At 44.0% G+C, this 23463-nt stretch overlaps 1 protein-coding gene across 4 annotated transcripts in view; it reads left to right on the top strand.

Annotated features, from left to right (window-relative positions):
• LOC111868666 (espin) overlaps nucleotides 1-23463 on the top strand; it is a 209187-nt gene that overhangs the window by 102052 nt on the left and 83672 nt on the right. The window contains exon 1 of one of the 4 annotated variants that reach the window (XM_033753132.1): nucleotides 7661-7733. The exons of the other annotated variants lie outside the window; for them this stretch is intronic. Within the exon in view, the coding sequence (XP_033609023.1) occupies nucleotides 7669-7733 (65 nt within the window). The 5' untranslated portion in view covers nucleotides 7661-7668. Of the gene's footprint in view, nucleotides 1-7660; nucleotides 7734-23463 lie in introns of those variants that run through there. 4 annotated transcript variants of the gene reach the window in all.

Below are 23463 nucleotides of genomic sequence, written 5' to 3'. Positions count from 1 at the left end.
TGTTATTCTGAACCTCTATCACACTGATTACAACTTCCGCCGTTAAATATTGCCCTCAATCACTATATTCACTCCTATAATTGACTCCCTAAGTTTTTATTTGTTTCATTCTGGTCCGTCACACTAACAATTATAAATACAAACCACTCCGTCCAGTGTGACATGTAAGTTTTTACTACGTTAAAACTTATCTCCCTTACATGTTTCGGTCCTTACGGGCCATCTTCAGAGGGAACATCATTACAAACTGGAAACTACCATCACAGTACGTGTTTTGATTTAAAATACATACACTTATATCCTATAATGCACAGTACGCATAAAGTAGAACGTTTCACAATCACAGCAGCTTCCTGGTATTGTAAAGTTTTAAAAGTTTCTAGATGTTATTTAAAAAACCTTTATTGTTAATAGTTAAAATTTTTTAAACCACGTAGGTTCGTGTCCGTACTCCTATCGTCCTTGTATGGGGCAGATTTTGTGCCGCCTGTCTATCTTGATGAGGAGGTGAAAACAATACAGCAAGCCACGAACAAACCCTGAACGACATCAAGAACCTCATCAAGATAGACAGGCGGCACAAAATCTGCCCCATACAAGGACGATAGGAGTACGGACACGAACCTACGTGGTTTAAAAAATTTTAACTATTAACAATAAAGGTTTTTTAAATAACATCTAGAAACTTTTAAAACTTTACAATACCAGGAAGCTGCTGTGATTGTGAAACGTTCTACTTTATGCGTACTGTGCATTATAGGATATAAGTTTATGTATTTTAAATCAAAACACGTACTGTGATGGTAGTTTCCAGTTTGTAATGATGTTCCTTCTGAAGATGGCCCGTAAGGACCGAAACATGTAAGGGAGATAAGTTTTAACGTAGTAAAAACTTACATGTCACATTGGACGAAGTGGTTTGTATTTATGACTCCCTAACTTTACATCTAAACCCCTGTTCTCATGCTACTCACTATAAAGCATTTCTCTCTACTGTAACTCCCTAGGTCTTCTTCTATCACTCCCCTCCAACTTTACATCTCGACTTCCTATAACCGCCTGCTCTGTTCCGCGTCTACATTTGAACTACTGTCCTCTTCAGTTCCCTATAACCGCCTGCTCTGTTCCGCGCCTACATTTGAACTACTGCCCACTTGAGTTCCCTATAACCGCCTGCTCTGTTCGGCGCCTACATTTGAACTACTGCCCACTTGAGTTCCCTATAACCGCCTGCTCTGTTCCGCGCCTACATTTGAACTACTGCCCACTTGAGTTCCCTATAACCGCCTACTCTGTTCTGCGCCTACATTTCAACTACTGCCCACTTCAGTTCCCTATAACCGACTGCTCTTTCTTTTCTAACATACAGGTACAACCCTTAAGTGACCATCACTTGGAAAGGGTTACGGCCGGATTCTCAAAATTGTCGCCAGTCCAGCATTTAGCTTGTCGGCGAGAGACGTTATCTTCAAAGCTTCATTTCAGCTTTTCTAATTACAAGACGCACATTAAGTAACGGACCAAGCGCAGTAAAGGTGACATTCCTCCTGGGAGACTCAGAATAAAAGCAAGGACCGACTCTCCAAAATACCGCTCTATAACTGACGGAAGATGACATCTAAAGTCTACTGATGATGCTACTGTCAGTGGTGGCGCCATGAGCCTAAGGAGGACTATACTGATTTACAACTAGACGGTCCCGGGATGGTATTTCGCCGCGGGCGCGTCTCATTCAGGTAGAATAAATAAGTGGAATTTTATAGCTGCTGTTAAACAATATTTTAAGTAAGGGACGTACGGTTACAGCAGTGGACTGAGTGACGTCACATCTGAGAAGATGGCGTCTTTCATAGTAGGTCATTGCTTGCAAAACAGGTTTCTGAACGTAGTACAACTTATGCCGTTGTGATCTGAATGATTTGGGAGCGCTGGGTGCAGAGTCCGACTGTCTTTTGTTTCCCCATGAACACTTGAAGACGCTGAATAAACACGTGCAGAAATAATTAAAGGAACGGAAGGAACGAAATGAACGAAGGAACGAAACAAAATGAAGGAACAAAGTAGGAAATTGTAGGAGAAGATTAGGAAGAGGATGGAGAATAATGAGGAAAAACGGATGGAGGGTAATAGACAAAACACATAGGACAAGGAAAATAACGATAAGTTGGAGAAGGAGCAAACTAGATACAGGAAGAGAACTGGGAGAAAATTACACATTAAAATTTACGTAAGTTCAAGACTTGTTTAGGATTGGAAGCCTAAAGATGTCTCTGCTGTGCTGAAACGCGTTCGCCGTTTCTTGCTGGAGGTGCCCTTTTCGTCTGCCCTGCCCTGATTTTTCGGCCCTTCTCACAGCAGCTCCAGACATAGTCGCATGCTGGGAAAATGCCTTAAATTGTATCACTACCGTTTCCTTCCACATCCTTTCCAATTCATTATTCACTATAATCCAATCACATCACGCCATATGGCCCGAGTTATCATTGCCGGATTTAAGGGGGGGGGGAGCAAACGGGGATATCGCCCCGAGGCCTTCCACAAAAATAATAAATTGAATCCACAGATTTTTTTAAAAAATTTGTTTCTCTGAACTAACAAACAGTTACTTTGTATCGCTAGTTGTTACAAGAAGCAACAAGAATAGAAATAATTGTCACAACCTAAATTTGCTGTTATTGAGAGGGCCCTCCGTATTTTGTTTGCCTCGGCGCTCACACAAATGTAAATCCTATCCTCTGAGTTACTGACTGTGTAGTTAAATAAATGAACAATTTACCAGGCATCTTCCTGGAGTTAAAGCGCGGCCGGCGCGCTTAAAGCTGACAACCTCAATGCCATCAGCCGACTGTCTAGAAAATGTAGCAGCCTTAACATCTCACAATCCTGTGGTCTTCCACGGCTTGTTACAAGGATAGTTTTGCCGTTTAAATGAACAAGACTACTTAATTAAGGACCAAACCGCTGAAACGTGCCAGGAAGTGGGACGCACGCTAACACGCACGCACACGCGTCCCACCATTCTACTGGCTCTGCAAGGAAGCACGAAAATGCTGAATAAATTTATTGCATGTCAACAGAGAACTACAGATGCCTAAATGTTCAGGACCCCGCTGAATTATTTGCTTTTCTGTTTCCCTGTTGCACAGTGAAGCTTATTAGAGACAAATTTACATTTGCTTTGACTGCATTATGCTCAGGACCAGAAAATTTCCGCGTAAAGAGAGGTTTCCATTTGTTCCAGGTTCAGTTTTCAAGTAGGATTGCTATATATTCGCATTTATGATTTACTTACTTTTGCATTCTATTTATGGTTGAATATGGAGAGATCAGTTGGTATGGTTACGAGGCTACAGAGGACTCGAGGTTCGAGTTCCGGCAGGGAAAAAAAGATTTTTCTCTTCTCCACAGCGTCCACAACGGCTCTGGGGCCCACGCAGTGTCCTATTCAATGTGTACCGGGGTCTCTTTCACCGGGAGTGAAGCGCCTGTGGCATGGAACTTACCGCTAGCCTCTACCTAGTGCCGAGGTTAAGAATGCATGGAGCTATATCTTCATTCCCATACGCCTTCATGGTGTGATGCTCAAATAAGCATAGATGGTACTTTACGGTTCATCCATTTCATTTGCTCACTTTCCTAATATAGGCTTGTGCAAACTCCATACTGTCTGTGAATCCCCCTTGGTAACTTTTAAGTGCCTGAGCCAATCCCTATGAAACTTTGTTTTTGGTTAATTCAACTGCGTCAGTAATTCATGTTGTCACGTGTATGAGTGCCTGTAGACGGGATCTGGATTGGTGACTCGATTTATTGACCGCTTATACACTGAAGACTCGTGACTACAACTTACAGATCATTGACACAGAGACTATTGTCCTCAGTCTATTACAGTCTCCAATAGCCGTTTCCTGGCAAAGGATTTTAACACAGNAAACGTGCCAGGAAGTGGGACGCACGCTAACACGCACGCACACGCGTCCCACCATTCTACTGGCTCTGCAAGGAAGCACGAAAATGCTGAATAAATTTATTGCATGTCAACAGAGAACTACAGATGCCTAAATGTTCAGGACCCCGCTGAATTATTTGCTTTTCTGTTTCCCTGTTGCACAGTGAAGCTTATTAGAGACAAATTTACATTTGCTTTGACTGCATTATGCTCAGGACCAGAAAATTTCCGCGTAAAGAGAGGTTTCCATTTGTTCCAGGTTCAGTTTTCAAGTAGGATTGCTATATATTCGCATTTATGATTTACTTACTTTTGCATTCTATTTATGGTTGAATATGGAGAGATCAGTTGGTATGGTTACGAGGCTACAGAGGACTCGAGGTTCGAGTTCCGGCAGGGAAAAAAAGATTTTTCTCTTCTCCACAGCGTCCACAACGGCTCTGGGGCCCACGCAGTGTCCTATTCAATGTGTACCGGGGTCTCTTTCACCGGGAGTGAAGCGCCTGTGGCATGGAACTTACCGCTAGCCTCTACCTAGTGCCGAGGTTAAGAATGCATGGAGCTATATCTTCATTCCCATACGCCTTCATGGTGTGATGCTCAAATAAGCATAGATGGTACTTTACGGTTCATCCATTTCATTTGCTCACTTTCCTAATATAGGCTTGTGCAAACTCCATACTGTCTGTGAATCCCCCTTGGTAACTTTTAAGTGCCTGAGCCAATCCCTATGAAACTTTGTTTTTGGTTAATTCAACTGCGTCAGTAATTCATGTTGTCACGTGTATGAGTGCCTGTAGACGGGATCTGGATTGGTGACTCGATTTATTGACCGCTTATACACTGAAGACTCGTGACTACAACTTACAGATCATTGACACAGAGACTATTGTCCTCAGTCTATTACAGTCTCCAATAGCCGTTTCCTGGCAAAGGATTTTAACACAGGAACTACATAAGAGACTCATTGAATTACACACTCCATTTTTTTTTCCTTGGCACTACAGCCCCAGTGGGCCTAGGCCTACCTCCATGAACTTCGTTCACTTCGGTTTTTCTAGATCGTACACATACGGTAGGACTCCTTGGGCGGGTGATCAGCTCGTCGCAAGGTCTCTACCTGTACACAAACACAGAAAAACGCACACAAACATCCATGCCCTGAGTGGGATTCGAACCCTCGATCTCGGCTTCCGAGAGAGCGAAGACAGTGCATGCCTTAGACCGCTCGGCTACCGTGACCGGCTACACACTCCAAATATCACATATAAATTCCTTTCTTCATTGCCGGACTTTGAACTGAGCACCCTCGCAACTGCAACTGGTTGTCCCAAACCGCACGGAACACATAGAAAACGCAGCTTTTCTCTTGTTGTAGAGGCGTGTTTACCGCGTCGTTCCATAGTAACGGTCGCGACGCGGAAAGCAAAAATCACCGCTTCCATCAGTTCCTCTGTTGCTGCTTATTTGTTGATTCATTGCCGTGGGAATCTCTTTGTTTGCGATTGTTACATACTAACGGGTTTACACGCTACAACACTTTATAGCGTCGACGTACAAGTTGATAAAGGGAATAGCTTTTGAATTGGCAGTGTTATGGAAGTGGTCGTGGCCTAATTTGTGGTACTCTACCAGAATGTGCCTAAAGGGACCGAGGAAATTGTGAAGAAACTCAGTCGGGATACATAGGACTTGAACCCGGGCTTTCCCTAATACAAAGCAGGAGTACCACCGACTGGAAGGTCGGCATACTTAATGTAGTGGAGACAAGTATCGCCATGCATATGGAGGCCTGGTTATATTTTGTTGAACCAAAATGTCGTACAAAAAATGAATTCAGTAACACAATATACAGAGTCTCCCGGGAGGAAATGTCAATATTCCGGGAGGTCATAGGATCTGTCATTAAAAACAAAAATTATATGTTGACATGTGTCCTATTCCGAATGCTTTCCGAGATAGAGCTGTTTCACTGTACAGTTCCAAAATTATTGACAAGAAAGAGATATTATGTACCGTTTCTAATACCGGTATTTATTGTTCAAGTGGCAAAGTTGGTACAGTTTACCTAGTATAACACTTTTTCGAAAATTCCACCTTCAACATCAGTGCACCTTGCAACTCGTTTGAGGACATGGCGTGTTGCTCGTCTGTACAGTGTACAGTGTCCTGTACAGCTAAATAGCTCTATCTCGGAAACTGTTTGGAATAGGACACATGTACATATACAGTTTTTTGCTTAGAATGACCGATACTGTGACCTCCAAAAATACTGACTTTTCTTCCTGTAACATTCTGTATATTTCCTGTTCTACCTTCATGGATTAGGCTCTCTGGTCTGCTCCTATTCAGAATTAGTCATGAAATTTTGAATCTTATAGGCGGTCGGTAAGACTCACTAGACAGGGGGATCAGCACTGCTTCAAGGTCGCTACCTACACATAGGACAGCGCAAATATAGATCAAACGCAGACAGACATCCACGACTGGAATGGGATATTTATATATTATAATACCCAATAATTCATGCCACCTGCATGAACATAAACTTTCGGGTTTCAAATATTTATTAAATCGCTTAAACACATACCCAAGACAAAGAAATCAAAACAAAAAGGAAAAATACTATAAGAAACTTACTGCAGAATAATGAGTACAACACAAATCCACTCACGAAACCACTACCACACTCACGAAAACAAAACGTACACAAAAACAAACGGGCTATATTTACATATTGTGATAATGAATTAAGACAAATAACTAAGCTTCTTAAAGCACACAACTTAAAGTTGCCTTTCGCACAAGAAACACAATCAATAATATATTAAATCATCACGGTCGGTATAGTTAGCTTGCGGACTAAAATCACGGAGTTTGTTTGTTTGTTTCATCACACATGAACTGATAACTATAACAACAGTGGCATTTACCAGATGAAATATCTGGATTGCCCGCTAATATCGGCCAAACTGGAGGAACGTTCAACATAAGATATAAGCGCTTATTCATGTTTTCAACACCCAAACAAACTTAGTCCGGAAGCGAACACTACCGACCGAGCTACCGCCGCCTGTAGGCGAAGTTAGTGCCAACTTTTGCGGATAGAGGGTGTCTCGTGATCAGCGCAACGAATCCCCACGGCCGCTAATTTCGGTTTTCTCTCAATTAACCCCACGAGGCTGAGTGAACCCCGTTCCAGACCCACTACTTCTCAGAAAATCTGATAGCGCCGGGAATCGAACCCTGACCTCTGGATCTGTAGGCAGGAACTCTGACCACTAGACCACAGAGGCGGTCCATCAGTGCAACAGGATGCTTAAATATAATATTATTGAAAAATAAAGGCAATATAGTCAATATTAATACCAAACAATTAAAATTATTTTTTTTTAAATATTCTTCTGTCCTGAATACTCTTAGGTACTCAGTAAAAATTAGTCTTTACAAAGCTTAAACAAGTTTGTAATCACGTTTTCTGACTGCCCTCCCCCTGGAAAACTTGCTGCTTCCCCTCACCCTCCAACGCCACGGAAATAATCGTGGTGTACTCATGCTTCTGCATTTAATACTTTTGCAATAAACTTCATGCATATCGCACGTGCCGCCACTGCTCGACTGAGTGTACGGGTGGGGGAACTCGCTGCTCGCGCTGTGTATGAACAGTTAAGACAGTTAACACCGACAGTTGCTCGGCGGACGCGTGCGAAGTGTGGAGCATGACTGCAGTGCAGCGCCGCTACCGGCAATGGAATGGAACGAGGTTGCAGCACAGGAGATGCAGGTAACTACAGCGAAATGTGACACATGTGCATAGCCTGGCTGTTCTGCTGTGTGACCGTGTGCTGTTTGGTTAGTCGTGTGTAGGTTATGAACTCCTTTGTAGCTCATAATTAAGGGTGCAGTGTATAGTAGACAGTGTCCAGAGCAATAAGTACTTTCTGTGGTTTTGCGTTACGACATCGTGAGGTTCTAGACATCGAATTTTAGGGTGATTGATGAATGGAAGTTGAACTAAGTCTTTAAGATTTCATGGTGGTGTCTGTGAAGATCGTGATCATGGGCGGATAACGACGTCTCGGAGAAACATGTCTCCTCAATCTGTAAGGTGGAAGTGTACATGTTCATGAATGGGCTTAGTTATACACGCACAAGGAGGGTGGTCATTTGACCCAAAGAGATGGGGGTAACTGAAGGAACCCGGTCCTAGCCAATAGGCAGGAATGGACAAGAATGGACAAAAAAGACCCTCCTAAGGGTATATCACAATACAGGAGATCACAATCAAGGCCTTGGGACGATATTTTCATTTAGGGACTTAGGAAAGCCACGAAACACTGCAGTTAGAATACCCGGTGCCTCTGGAGAAAAACGACCCGAGTTCCTGCTTACCGCTACGCCAATCTGTTCGGTAATTTGTTGTCAAACGCTGTAAGCATCAGGAGGAAAGTGAAATTTTAAGGGTTTCACTGGCTTGAGGGTTCATAACTGTGGTTTTTTGTGTTATCACACCTCGTGGTTTTCTAGATGGATGCTAATTTTCGGAGGAATATGCTGCTTCCATCTTCAGGATCAAAGTGTGTAGGGTGAGGATCTAGTCTGTAAGAAGATGATTACTCATATCCACAGGGAGTGGTATAGGAGACTGAACGTGGACCGGGCCATATCCTTCTGTCCTGAAGATGGTTGATGCATCTTCTTCAGAAGCCGTCTATATCCACCCTACGATACTGCACGGTACCACGAAGGTGACAGACAGTCCGACTCATCAACGACATAAAAGCCTCAAAACCTTTTAATCCAGTGGATAGGTACGAACGTTTGTGAGTAGCATACTGCTTCCATTTTCTACCCTGAGGATAGATACAGTAAGATCCTCCGTAAGATAAGTACCACCTACCAGACTACATGGATTTATAACCTAGAAGCCAGTACAATATGAGTGTCTTAAAATGAAGTGACAAGATGAAATGTAGTGAGTGACATTTTGTGTGTGTGTGTGTGTGAGGGGACAAGATTTAGCCTTTAGAAGCACAATGGTTACAGCGAAACTCATTTCCACACTTCATGTGTATGTCCCGTATGGTTCTCACAATAAACAGCCGTTATTTTCATGAACATCCTTTGTGGTCAGAGTTTCTGGTTACAGATCCAGAGGTCCCGGGTTCGATTCCCAGCGTTCCCGGATTTTCTGAGAAGTAGTGGGTCTGGAACGGGGTTCAGTCAGCCTTATGAGGAAAATTGAGGAGATAGTTGAATGGAAAAATAGCGACTTCGGTCTAGAAATCGAAATTAACGGCCGTGGGAATTCGTTGCGCTGACCATGCGATACCCTCTATCCGCTAAAGTTGGTACTAACTTCGCCGACAAGCGGCGGTCGCTCGGTCGGTGTAGTTCGCTTGCGGACTAAAGCCACGGAGATTGTTTTTGTTTGTCTCGACAGATTGATTTGTGTAATGGAGACGCAGACCTAAGCCTTTGTATGGTATTTAAGTGAGTTGAATGCTTCATTCCAGAGACATGTGTGAGGTGACAGAAGTCCCGTTCTCCGCGCCTTTCGGTAGTGGGAGAACTGGCCCTGCTAGAGGTCGCAAAACATGAGCTTAGGGCCACACTCGATCGACTTGCTTAGAAATTCGAGTTGTATGTTCCTTTAAAATGGAAAGTCAGGGCACCGTGCATATAGCCTAACATCCTTGTGCAAGAATACACAGACTTAACCATCGACTAGTATCCGAGACGAACTGGCTACTAATCGGGACAGAACACGGTTCTTCTCGCTGAAGTTTCCTGTAAGTCTTCCTCATTCCTTAAGATGTACGGGATGCCGCAATAAATGACGCTTAAAGAATAGCAAAAATGGAGGGTCTACTGATATAAATTATGTATTTATTTGTGTGTGGATTATTTAACGACTGTTTTAGTAGGTATATTACGAGTATATGTTGCATGTTGCACGTTGTATAGAGCATGCCCAAGTATACGTACAAAGAATACATTCAGCTCGGTTGTTGTCTTACACAGAAAATTTTTTCAGTGTTAAATATTAGAAACATATTTTATTTATAATGGATTTGCATTTTATAAAACTGGAATCCAAGTTGAATAGGACCCCGTTTCCTTGGGCGACAGCGTAAAACCCTTATTTTCTTTTAGTGAATGGCTCACGCTATATTTTCGTGTGAGTATAATAAACCACACATTTCTAGTTCCATGCTGTAATTAACTTCACCTGCAGGAACCGTTCTGCCCGGTATCTGTACACCAACTCTTTACTTTCGTTCCAAATGTGACATTCTAACGGATTTATATCCGGAGAATTTGGTGGTCATTCTGTGGATCTGACAGATTTGTTACCCAGTGGTTACTATATGTACCACCTGCTTTAACTCTGCATTCTGTCCGCACAATGTTCGTTCCGTATGGTTCTCACAATAAATAGCGACTGTTTCTCCAAACAGCATTAACCGGTTGGGTTTCATAGCGGAGACTTAATGTGTTTCCTGTTAGGTACGAACTGATCTTATATATACTGTTTAGAAGATATTAAGTTAAAGGACCAGCCGTAGTGCCGCTGGAAGCTTCCAAAGAGCGAGTAGTATCAATATAAAAATGTATGTTTTCTGTGTAACTTGTTTGAGTTTTGTTCCTTTCTGTGCAGACGTCCATCTTCCCCATTTCCTTTTCTTTCTAAGGCGCTTTTTTGCGCCATCTTTATATTCGAACAGTTATTTCGTAATAGTCCATGACCGGTCACCGTTCGTGATCATTCTTACGTTTTATTTGACGAATCCGTGAAGACGATAAAGCATCCCTAATAAACGATTCACTCTGGCATTTCTGCTGGGTGGGAAGGCGAGAAATGTTTGCAGCTTTATTACGTTGACAAATGAACCGCGAATTTCGAGAGGAACAATGGAACCAGAAAGTTAGCAGATACCAGCGTGAGACTGAGCGTCGCGGTCGAGTGGCTCTCACTCCTGCTTCATATTCAGGAAGGCCTCGGTTCAAATCTCGGCCCCGAGACTGACTATCCACACTAAATACTTCATTAGTTTTCCTCAGGCAGATGCCCAGGTATCTTAAATTAGGAAATAATCCGTCTCTTCCACAGTCTTTCCAATTCATTGATTTTCTTTATTTGTGGTTTCCATAACTAAGTAAAAAAAAAGTAAAGATATCCATGTAACAGACCGTGGAGGCTCATAGGGTTGTGAGATGTTAAGGATCCCACATTTTCTAGACAATCGGCTCATAGATGGCGGCAAGGTTGTCAGCCCTACGCGCCGGCCGCCCGTTACCCCCAAGAATATTTCAAGAATATTCCTGGTACTCATTTCTGTTAGAGGCTGAGTCGACCTCAGGGCCATAGTGTCCTTAACTACAACATTAATAATCCATGCAGTAGACCTGTAGCGTTGAATGGTAAGATGACTAAAAAACAATGAACATGAGAGAGAGTGGAAGGAAGCGGTCGGTATTTATTTCAAGGTAATATCCTGCAGTCATCCAGAGTAACTGAAGAAAACTACGGTAGACCTCGGTTAGGGTAGTTGGTATCTGGGCTAAGATTCGAGCCTAGTGCCTCCTACATATATGCCAGACGCTTTAGCGCTTGAGCAAACTTGGTCGAGACGTTGCGAAATAAACCATAAATAAAATACGTAAATAAGCCCTTATGTGAAGGCAATAAGCCTACATGGAATAAACGAAAACCTGTCTTTATGCGGAAAAACTAACCGGTGTCGAGAATATGCAGACAAAAGAACTGTGAATTGCGTCTGGAGAATGGAAGCTGCGCCTGAGCTCCGGTAAGTAGACCAAGAGTGGTGGCAGTGAAGGGGTCGAAGAGACGAGTGGGAATAAGTGCGTAGCAGCGTATCTGCTTCCTCCATCTTGTAGTTAATACGAGCAGTTCGGAGTCGGGTTAGTGATTAGGCTACGGGCTGCATTAACGGGAAAGGTTTGGCCGTCGACACAACAATACTTAAGTAATGAAGGCAGCTCTCAGCAACTGGTGTATTTCAGTGGCTACCGCATGTTTCGGCCCTCACGGGATCATCATCAGGTTCTTCTACAAATATGTCTGTAGTTAATTGAATGCCTGATATGGATCCATACTGGTGCAATGCATGACAGTCATACAGTACACTCGTGTAGATGACATAAAGTTAAAATTAATGTATGTACATTAAAATAATGTTGCAAGTTAGAATTTTAGTATTAAAAAAGTTGTGTCCTTGTAACATGTTGTGTTACGTAGAACATGTCCACGTTGAACATTACTGTGCCCGAAGGTGTGTTATATGTAAATATGAGAACATACAAAAATTAGTGCAGTATTTCTAGTTCTTGCGTATGACTTCTAGGATATGTTATCGTTTAAGTATTATTACTATGCGGTATGGTGTGTCCTTACTATTTTTCTTATTGCTGGTGGGGTGGGACTAAGTCCCTTGTACTGCGGCCACTTCTGGCCTATTGTACCAGCCCCAGATGATAGGTGAGGGTGATTGTGGAGCAATTGGTGGAATGAAGATTGGCAGGGGAAACCGAAGTACTCGGAGAAAACCTGCCCCAGCGCCACTTTCTCCACCACAAATCCCACTTGATCAGACCCGGGATCGAACCCGGGCCGCTTGAGCTATGGCGCGGCCCTGTGTCCTTACTATGTTCCCTCTGTTCACTTACGCTGTGGATTGGCCGCATAGCTGAGGAATTGGGTAGATTCTAAAAGGGTTTTAAGGATATTGTATAACATTCAGAATTACTGGGTTTTGGGACTTTCTCCATCGTCCGGTATTCTAAAAACTACAGAACACAAAATTTCTGAAACTGGACCTGTTTCCACCCTGAGGTGAAATGGGAGACACCTACTCTGTTGGATTCTTTGGAAAGAGCTAACCGTAATCACTGGGCATTTCTCCACAGAGTCAGAGTCAGAGTTGGAGTCAGAGTTGGAGTCGGAGTCAGGATTAATTTACGACTGGCGGTTTACGGGCAATCAGTTCATCTTGGTGCCAAGTCCCTTGAGAGCCAGGACCAATATTTTCTTCAACTGAACTTTTGCGGTTATAATCTTTATGTAACATCATCTCTGTCTGTCGTTTACAATCGCTGCTGGTCCTCGCCAGCGCCTTCATTCTCGTGACCACATTTTACTGTCTCAGAGCCAAGACTCTCCCAACCTGGAGGGCCAGGTTCCAGTATTTATATCGCTCAGGAACAGGTTGGCCCAGTTATACCCCCAGGCACTGGGTTCCCTTTTCGTTGCCTCCTACGACTCGCAGGGCTACGGTGGAGGTATTCGACCCTGCCTCCACACGGGATTTCACAACCCATGTCACTATAAGTGCAGCTATATAAATACCTGAGCCCAGGCTAAGTCAATGGGAGGTAAGAGGAAAATATGCAATGAAAAATGGGGTACAGACCTGAAACTAAGATAGAAAGGGAGGTGAAAAGTTTATGCAAAAAACCAAAACCATGCAAACCAATGTGTAGGATTACATTGAGAATCTGTGAAACCATTTTGCGCCCACCGCTAGCGCAATCCTGTTTCCGAAACGTAGTGTTCTCTAGGTTTTTAGAATACCGGGCGATGGACAAATTCCAAAAAACCAGCCAAACCTCCACTTGCTGAAACGTCTCTACGGCATGGTCCTTTGGCGAATGCCTAAATAACTTGGCTGAAATACGTAGCGACTTTTTCCTTCCACATCCTTTACAGTTAATCACTCAATTATGTCATCTTCACAGCGTCCAGACCGACTCCTGGGCCCACCCAGTCTCGTATCCACTGGGTACCATGGACCTTTTCCCCGGGTGTAATGCGGCCGAGACGTGAAGCTGACCATTAATCTCCATGCAGAGCCTTCGTTAGGAATGTGTAAAGGTATAGCTCCACTTCCCCACAAGTCTGCACGGCAGGATGCTTAATTAAGCATAAGGACACGTTTGTTTTTGTGGCGATACTTCTACGGTGGAGTTGTAAGCACAGCGGAGAGATAAACACTAATTGCCGTCACGAATACTCAGGGGAATATGTCGCTTTGACCAATTCAAACTGCTTGACTGCGTTTCACTGGCCGAGATCGGTTCAGCATACTCTGTAACGCCTTGTTCGTAATGTAATTATCCGTTTGCCTACCGGGTGTTCCGAAGCATTGCACTATCAGCCGCTCACCAAGCGTTTCTCTTGAGTGGTTAGCCTTCTTTCTACATGTTCTGGGGGTCAGGCATTCGGATCTCTGCCCTGAAACCGATTGTCGTGAGTGAAGTTTTCGTGTTCTTTTTTCCTAGTCGCTTTAGTCAAATTCCACTGAGTATATCAAATCAGGAGCGGTCTAAGACATGCACTGTCTTCGCTCGCTCGGAAGCCGGGATCGTGGGTTCGAATCCCACTCAGGGCATGGATGTTTGCGTGCGTTTTTCTGTGTTTGTGTACAGGTAGAGGCCTTGCGACGAGCTGATCACTCGCCGAAGGAGTCCTACCGAATGTGTAAGATCTAGAAAAACCGAAGTGAACGGAGAAGTTTATGGAGGTAGGCCTAGGCCCACTGGGGCTGTAATGCCAGGAAAAAGAAATATATTGTGACATGTTGCGCAAAGGAGAACCCCCCCCACCAGCAGTGACGCGGCGGGTGAGTCAGCGCTCNTGGCATTTGGAGTGTACTATTTGTGATACTGCAGATAGCAGTAATCGTAAATCTGTAATTTGGGTGATTGTAAGTGCGAATGTGAAATAAAATTCGCTATATAAAATACGGCGTGAACTTATTTGTCGCGATATACACCCAATACGCGACACTTCTGACACCAGTTGTCGCGTATCGAGCGTATAACGCGACAAATAAGTTCGCGCCGTATTTGATATAGCGAATTTTATTTCACATTCGCACTTACAATCACCCAAATTACAGATTTACGATTACTGCTATCTGCAGTATCACAAATAGTACACTCCAAATGCCACAACACAACTGACTAGTTGCTGGCTGCTACAGTAGAACTGACTCGGAGGTAGCTCCAGGACTCACTCGGCGGTAGCTCCAGGACTGACCGTGAATAGCCCTCGCTGCTCCTTATGTAGCCTCGATCGGACAATTGTCGCCTGGTGCCTTGTTGCTAGCCACGCTGTCCGGAGTTGTTGACTGCTGCCTAGCAACCGCGATATCCCTCGGTGACGTCCCCGCTGTTGATTCGCTTTGCATAGCTTCAAGGTCGCGGGGACTCGGCTAACGTCGGCTCCGCTCGGCTCACTTCGGCTCCGCTCGTGACGTCACCGCGCGTTGCGCGTTGCATAGCTACCAGGATGCGGGGTGATTACGCGAGCGCTACGTTATCGCTACGTGCAGCTGGGGAGGTAGGGATCAACATGTCACAGGCCATGCAGGCAGGCCATGCCTGCCCTTCCAACAGAATTTTCAGTTTATTATCAGGGTAAAGTTATTCCTGTGCTGAAATAATTAAGCACTATGCCATGAAGAGGTATGGGGGAGTGGAGGTATAGCTCCACCATTCTTGACCTTGACACCAGATGGGAGTGGTAAGCTTCAAGCTCTGGTCACTTTACTTCCGGAGAAAGAGCCCCCGGTACCCACTGGATAGGAGGTTGAGTGGACCCCAGATCTGGTCTGTATTCTGCGGAGAAGAGAACAATCATGCCCTTACCGGGAATTGAACCCGGGCCGTCCAGGCCCTAGCCCGTCGCTATACCGACTGAGCTATCCCGCCTCTATATTCATTACTCATCTTACAATTCGACGCTGTAAAATCTTGACTATTGAAAACGTCGTTAAATGAACCATAGGTAAACAGGTCATGCGGGCTCGAATTGATAGTCGCATTAGCACGACTGTGGGGCGCGCATGGAGCTGTCAGTCTCTCCGCCCCTCTGTGTGCGCCAGATAACTTGAGAGTCGTGGAGCGGATTTTGATGAAATTTGGTACTGGAGAATAATACTAAGAATTGTTTGGATTCTGTTGTGGAGCGGGCGTATTTACTGACGAGTTTCCAGGAGGATGTACTCGGCGTGTCTGCTGATTGTATTTCGCAGGGAAGTAGGTTCCGAACAGAATTCGTAGAGAAAAAACAAAGCACATGTTTTATGTTTCATGCATTTCCACATCACGTTTTGAGGTTTTATTTTCGAGATAACTGTAAAAAATGTGGTTGTTAGTACAGTCTCGAAGTTCAGCATACATCAGCGTTAAGCAGGCTGGCCTCCGGAGAGCAACCGTAGTTTGGACTGTGTTAAAATAAGTTGTGCTTATTCTCCCAATCCAGTGCTCTAGTGCAATACGATTTTGAAGAATATTATATACATCTAACAGAATATAATATATACATTTTATTTGCTTCTGGATTGCTTAATAACACTGAACGTTGGAAACTTAATCTCTCTCTCCTTCTTTCCTGTTGCTCCCACACTGGAGCATAGGACATCCATGAAACATTTTATTTCATTTCAGTTTCGCAATCCTATACACAGCTGATAGGACTCCTTAGACGGGGAATCAGCCCATCGCAAGGCCGCTACCTATACACAGAATAAACGCAAATAGACATCCATGCCTCTAGTGGGAATCGAATCCCCGTTCCCAGTGTTCGAGCGAGAGAAGACAGTCCATGCCTTAGACCGCGCAGCCACTGTGATCGGCAGAGCCTTAATACGATTTGTTTAATCGTTCGATATGCAGTTTGGTTTTAAATATTTGGGTAGCTTGTTAACAGATGATGGAAGGTGTACTTGTGAAATTAAATCCAGGATTGCCATGGCAAAAGCTGCATTTAGCAAGAAGAAGAATCTTTTTACCAGCAAATTGGACTTAAATTTGAGGAAGAAACTAGTGAAATGCTACATTTGGAGCATAGCTCTGTATGGGGCTGAAACATGGACACTTAGGGCAGTAGATCAGAAACATCTGGAAAGTTTCGAAATGTGGTGTTGGAGAAGAATGGAGAAGATTAGTTGGACCGATTATGTGAGAAATGAAGAAGTGTTAATTAGAGTCAGTGAGCAGAGGAATATCCTACACGAAATAAGAAAACGGAAGGCTAATTGGATTGGTCATGTTTTACGCAGAAACTGCCTTCTAAAAGAAGCTATCGAAGGAAAGATAGATGGGCGGATAGAAGTGACAAGAAGACGAGGAAGAAGACGTAAGAAGATGCTGGATGACCTTGGGGACAGAAGAGGATACTGTCATTTGAAGGAGAAAGCTCTAGATCGCATTAAGTGGAGGAATTGTTTTGAAAGAGACTGTGGACCTGTCGTCTTGACAGATTACTGATGATGATGATGATGATGCAGTTTGGTCTTGTCTGAATTTGAATGAGCATCACCCAACAATGAATAGTTGCATGTGGTTGCTACAGACAGCTGGGATCGCTCAGTCGATAGGGCTACATGCTGGAGGAAAAGGGTTCGATTCCTGGAATGGGGTAAGAGATTTTCTCTTCTACAGATCGTCTACATCAGCTCTGGGGCCACCCCAGCCTCCTGTTCAATGGGTTTTTCGGGTTCTTGCCCCGGGATAAGGCGACTGGGGCGTGAAGCTGATCACTCACCTCCATCTAGCTCCGAGATCAAGACTGGTAGAGCTAGACCTCCACTCCCCCGTGATGTCTTTATGGCGTGATGCCTAATTAATTAAGTACAGGGACACATTCACCTTTACCTTTTTGCCATCATCACGAGTTTTTTCGAATGCAGCGTCTCAGAAGATGAACGGTTTCTGCCGTCAGGCGTAAGGGAGGACAAGTTCCTACTCAGCTGGAGCCATTAGAAAGGAACGGCCGGGTCGCTGGACCGAGTAATCGCCTTTTTTTTTTTTTGTTCATGATTAACTTAACGACGCTGTCAAATTCTTCGATTGTACAGCGTTGCCAGAGTTGTCGACAGATCCATCGGGGCGGGAACAGCTGGTGGCGGGAGCAGATTTAGCTTCCGAAATATTCTGTTTTGAAGAAACTCCCAAGACGGCGGACAGTGTTCAAAACAACGCTCATGTTAGCTGCCACGGAGTAAAGTTTCTCCTCCAAATCAGACACGGCGTATTAAGAGCTGCTCTCCAGTGACTAGTGGGTTCATTTGCGGTGTGCTTCACTAGGATGATAAATGAACGATGTATTAGAAAGGATTAGGAAGGAAGCGGTCATAGCCTAACCGATATACAGTAGATTCCGTTTAAGAGGCCCATCGGTTAATTGGGGAAAGTCCTGGAGAACAAGAATAAAATATAACCAGAATTTGCTTCGCTTATTTGGGACACCACTGAATTTCTTCTAAGTAATATTGTGGAATGTAGACCCATTGCTATTTAATGACTCTACAAACAACGCCGCTACTAGGCAACGACCACGGAATAAGCAAATATACGGCAGCCGTCACTGTGTAACGGCTTAGCAAACAAGCATATACCCACGGCAACAAATGCACTACAATAATGAGGAGCGGTGTTTTCTACTCGGTCCGTGTCAAGGTGTTATAAGCAGGACAGGTGTAGATTCTAGTTAGTTGATCTGCAGTCAAGCAGAAGAGTAGGTGGCTGGTGTGAGATGGCTGCCAAACTGGGAGTTGGTCAGTGCAGTACAGGGAAGTAAAGAGTTTTTTTATTACTTGGTAGGGTGGGACTGAGTCCACTTGGTACTGCGGCCACTTCTGGCCTATTGTACCAGCCCCAGATGATAGGTGAGGGTGATTATGGAGCAATTGGTAGAATGAAGATTGTCAGGGGAAACCGAAGTACTCGGAGAAAACCTGCCCCAGCCCCACTTTCTCCACGACAAATCCCACTTGACCAAACCCGGGATCGAACCCGGGCCGCCGCGGTGGGAAGATAGCGACTAACCGCTTGAGCTATGGCGCGGGCCTAAGTAAAGAGTTGGTTGGTCAGTGAGTTAGAGGACTGCTCAAGTTCAGTCACTGTGAGCTGTTGCTTTTAGAAGCTAGTGGCTGAGACATGAGGATATTTCTGGAACCTAGAGAGAGGGGAATGTCCGCCGTTGAAGCCTTTATCAGGCAACGACTGGTGATGACACAGATCACTGAGAAAACTTAGTACGTGCTGTAGTGAAGTGCTCAGTGTGTGAATTAGCGATAGCGCTATAGTTGCTTGTATTTGCGATCTGTAAATGGTCAATAAATCCAAATTACCAATCTAAACCCCGTGTGCAATCACTCGAACACGTGACAATATATATAAATTCAGTGCGTACCTTACAGGAAACATATAATATCCAGATGTTGAAGAGGCCCTCAATCAGTGGTTCTCTATCGCAATTGGATGAGGTGTACGTGTCAGTGGTCCAGTGTTGAAATGTAAGTCAGAAGAGTTAGCAAGCAACGGGTGGCTGGTTGTCTCGATGGAAATGCAGATTCGGGAAGAAATTCGAGAAAGCACAAGGCGAGACGGGCAGTGCTGATGCTATAAATACTGAACAATGGAAATCCACAAAGCTGTGTTGCGCAGATATTATCTAAAATGCCGATAAATAGGTTTATTTTATCGTGCCAAGCCGGGCGGTTCCCTAAGCTACGAACATGTAGCTCTGTCTGGTTCAGAGAAAGGAATGAATTGTATAACTGTGTCGTGCTGTTCAGACATTTCAGGAACTGATAAACGGAAGCTGTTGTTTACTGGGGAAAGAGCTAAACCTCGATGCTTTAAGGGGATTAATGTTGACAGTTTACCAGTCCTGTACTATTCTAACAAAAATGCTTGAAAGACATCGAAATTTTTAAGAAGTAGCTTGAGTTAAGTTCGGTCTATCCTAGTACGCGGGTTCAAATACCCGGCGGAGGTCGTCGAGTTTTTAAGGGCGGAAAAATTCAGGGAACAAGTCCTCCGGGAGGGACTTTAAGCCGTGGGTCCCGTGTCGTAGCTTTACGGCACGTAAAAGAACCTCATATCTCCAAAGGAGGTCACTGAGCCAAATTAACGGACGTTTCCCGCCCAACAGCAGTCTCTAATACCTCAGGTAGAGGGGGGAAGCATTATAGATACCTCTCAGCTAGTAGAGCCGGTCTCGCTGGCTCACGTTACTTATGCTATAAAACATGTAGACATAGACATTCTGACATCAGGTTCATACCCACAAAATACAGGGCACAGCATTTCTCCCAAATACAATGTGAGACCCAGTCCTTATTAATATAAAATAACTCCAATAACTAACTAACAAACTAACTAACTAACTAACTAAGTCCGGTCTAGAAAACCGAAATTAACGGCCGTGGAAATTTGTTGCGCTGACCATGCAACACCCTCTATTCGCTAAAGTTGGCACTAACTTCACCAACAAGCGGCGGTCGCTCCGTCGGTATAGTTCGCTTGCGGACTAAAACCACAGAGTTAGTTAGTTAGCTTGAGTTAAGACGTGGAACTACAGCGGAAGTAGAGACAAATTCTACTGGTTCTTGACAACTGTGCAGCACTTCCTCATTAGATTTTTTTAAAATATCCAACTGGACTTTCTGCCTCGTAACATCACATTCATGGTACGGCCAATGGATATGGGAAACTACCTATTAAGAAACACATGCATGTTGATTATGTAAAGGAATCAAATTTGTTTCTAGAGTAAATATTTTTCTGTGATTTGCACTAATTGTTGAAGCTCATCTAAAGTTTGAGAAAATTCACGAAACACCTCGGTCAGGATAGTTGGTATCCCTGCCAAGATTAAACTCTGGGCAACTCCTGAAAACAAGACAAAAGCTTTACTGCTACACCACCCTTACTTTTGCGGAATTTGGTTCTCGTATATATATTGTAGCATGCAGACACGTTGCTAAGTAATGACTCTGCAGTCAACGCCCGTTGCTATGCAATGGATTCCTAACACGCATCAATGGACTAACTGGGAAGAGGTGTTCTCTACGCGGTCCATGCGACAGCTGAGTGAGAAACAATAGAGGAAATGTTGGAGGCAGTGCTTTCTATGCTCTCCGTGCCGAGGTTTCATAAGCGTCGACGCAGGTAGACGCCTTCTACTGCGTTCCAGGGCGCTTCATTTTGGGGGAGTTGTTTCCAGTGCTTTAAGACGCCATAACTACCCTTCCTAACAGCGATATATGTAGGATTTCAGATCCAGACTTACATTTGTAATAACTTTGTATACGGGATAGTTCAATCGGTATAGCGACTGGCTACGGGCTGGACGGCCGAGGGTTCGGAGTTCGAGTCCCCGTAGGAGAAAGATTTTTCTCTTCTCCACGTCGTTCAGACCGGCTCTGAGGCCCACCCAGCCTCCTATCGAATGGGTACCGCGGTTAAAGCTGGCGAGGCCCGAAGCTGACGTCCCACCAACAAGAATAATTGGATCTATACACCCACTCCTTCATACGCCTTTATGGCATAGTGCTTAATTGGTTAAGCAGAGGAACAATGTTACAACACAGTGTTGGTCACTTCCTCCTGAGTTTTCTACTGTCCCAGAGCTTCTGTCTAGTTCTGTAGACCCGTTGCCAGTCCTGCTCGAGCCTATAGTTGCCAGTGTTTTCAGCAATGCTATCAAACAGTTGTATGGAGAACTGAATTATGAAACACACTATGGAACCTGTTCCGGCCCATTGCCCGCTCCGCATCCATGACGTTGCACCAGATAAAAAGCAGCTGTAGCCGTGACGTCACAATCAAGGGAACCCAACTTCATCATGCCTTTCTCTTCTTAATGAATTACTGGGCTGCTTGCAGATGTTGGTATTTAGGAACTCCGGACCGTGACTGGAGAGATTACAGATTTATTTATGGCTTATGTTAGCCAGGGACTACAAATTGTATGCTGGGGCCCAATATTTAAAAATAATGAATGAAGGAGTAATATTAATTCGATCACTTTCATTTGTGTGTGACAGTGCTAGTCTAGAGCTCACGGTTTATGAAATTAATGCCGATCTGATTCCAAAAGATTCGTGTTCAGCAGAACGAGAGGAGAGAATGTCCTACTTGTTATATGATTTGGGTAATTGTTGTTAGGCAACAGTACCAATCGGGGCTAGGGTGCCTGATGGCAGGCAATTTCCTCGGGCGTGAAGCAGCCGGAACGTGAAGCTGACCACATACCTCCATCTGGTGGCGAAGCAAGAATGGTGGAGCTATACCTCCGCTCCTCTTTGTGTTCTAATTCCATAGTGCTTAATTAATTAGGCACATGAACAAATTTACCGTTCACCTAGATTTATTATGGACTGGATATGTAGATCGTCTTTAATTAAGCAACGATGGATTGCCCTTAGCCAAGTAGCGACAGATTGCACTTAGTTAAGCAGTGTCAGATCGCCCCTAGCCAAGTAGCGACAGATTGCACTTAGTTAAACAGCGACAGATTGCCCTTAGCCAAGTAGCGACAGATTGCACTTAGTTAAGCAGTGTCAGATTGCCCCTAAGTAAACAGTTACAGATTGTCCTCGTGTAAGCAGCGACAAATTGCCCTAAGTTGAGGAGTGATAGATTGTGCTTAGCTAAGCAGCGACAGACTCTCCTTAGTCAAGCAACGACAGATTTTCCTTAGTTAAATAACAAACTGCCCTTAGTTAAGCAACGACAGATTGCCCTTAGCTAAGCAGCGACAGATTGTCCTTAATTAAACAGAAACAGGTTGTCCTTAGCTAAGCAGCGACAGATTGTCCTTAATTTAGCAGAAACAGATTGTCCTTGGTTAAGCCAGTACAGATTTTCCTCAGTTAAGCAGAAACAGATTGTTAAGCATCGACAATTTGCCCTTAGTTAAGGAGTTAAAGATTGTCCTTAGTTGAGCAGCGACAGATTGTCCTTAGTTAAGCAGCGACAGATTGCCCTCAATTAGGCATAAATAGATTGTCATTAGTTAAGAAGCGGCAATATGCAGGTGAAAGAGCCCGTTTTCGTTCGCAGTTTTTTTTAAACGAACCGGAAACGACAGTCGCTCTGTGTCGTGTGACGGACGCTGTCGAACCAATACACATGTCCGTGTCTGATCTGTCCTAATTTATTGATTTTTTATATTTTTAAAATCTTTGCACTTACAGAGTTGGTGTATTCCGCCTAATTGTGGCCATATATAGTGTGTATTTATAAATAAAACCAAGAAAGATTAGTGTAAGCCTGTGTGACTGGTGATCTCAAACTTTGGATGACAGTTTCTCTTAGTGAATCGAGTTCATCATGAGCAAAATGTTGTTCTGTGTAACGCGGAAATCGTAGTTACTATAGAGCAGTGACAGTGTCCTAGCTGAACAAATTTAATTAACAACTTAATTGTGTCGAAAACCAGCGCGCATTTTGAACTTGGGGCTCGAACACACAGCCAGATATGGCCAAGTCAGAGCAAATAAACATGACAGTTCAGGGAAAAAATCCTGGATTTTGTGAAGTCTTATTCATGAAAATGTAAATTTTGCAAGGCAAATTTAAATTTCAGAGAATGTGCTTGGATCAAATGATGTGGCTTCAGCGTGACTCAGAAACGAATCCCCCTAAACTGAGAACGCGTAGTTTGTTGCCTGATTTAAGTGACCAGTTTTAAA

This window comes from Cryptotermes secundus, unplaced genomic scaffold (assembly GCF_002891405.2).
Source record: "Cryptotermes secundus unplaced genomic scaffold, Csec_1.0 scaffold791, whole genome shotgun sequence".
Lineage (NCBI taxonomy): Eukaryota > Metazoa > Arthropoda > Insecta > Blattodea > Kalotermitidae > Cryptotermes > Cryptotermes secundus.
This window is presented reverse-complemented; position numbering and strand designations above follow the sequence as displayed.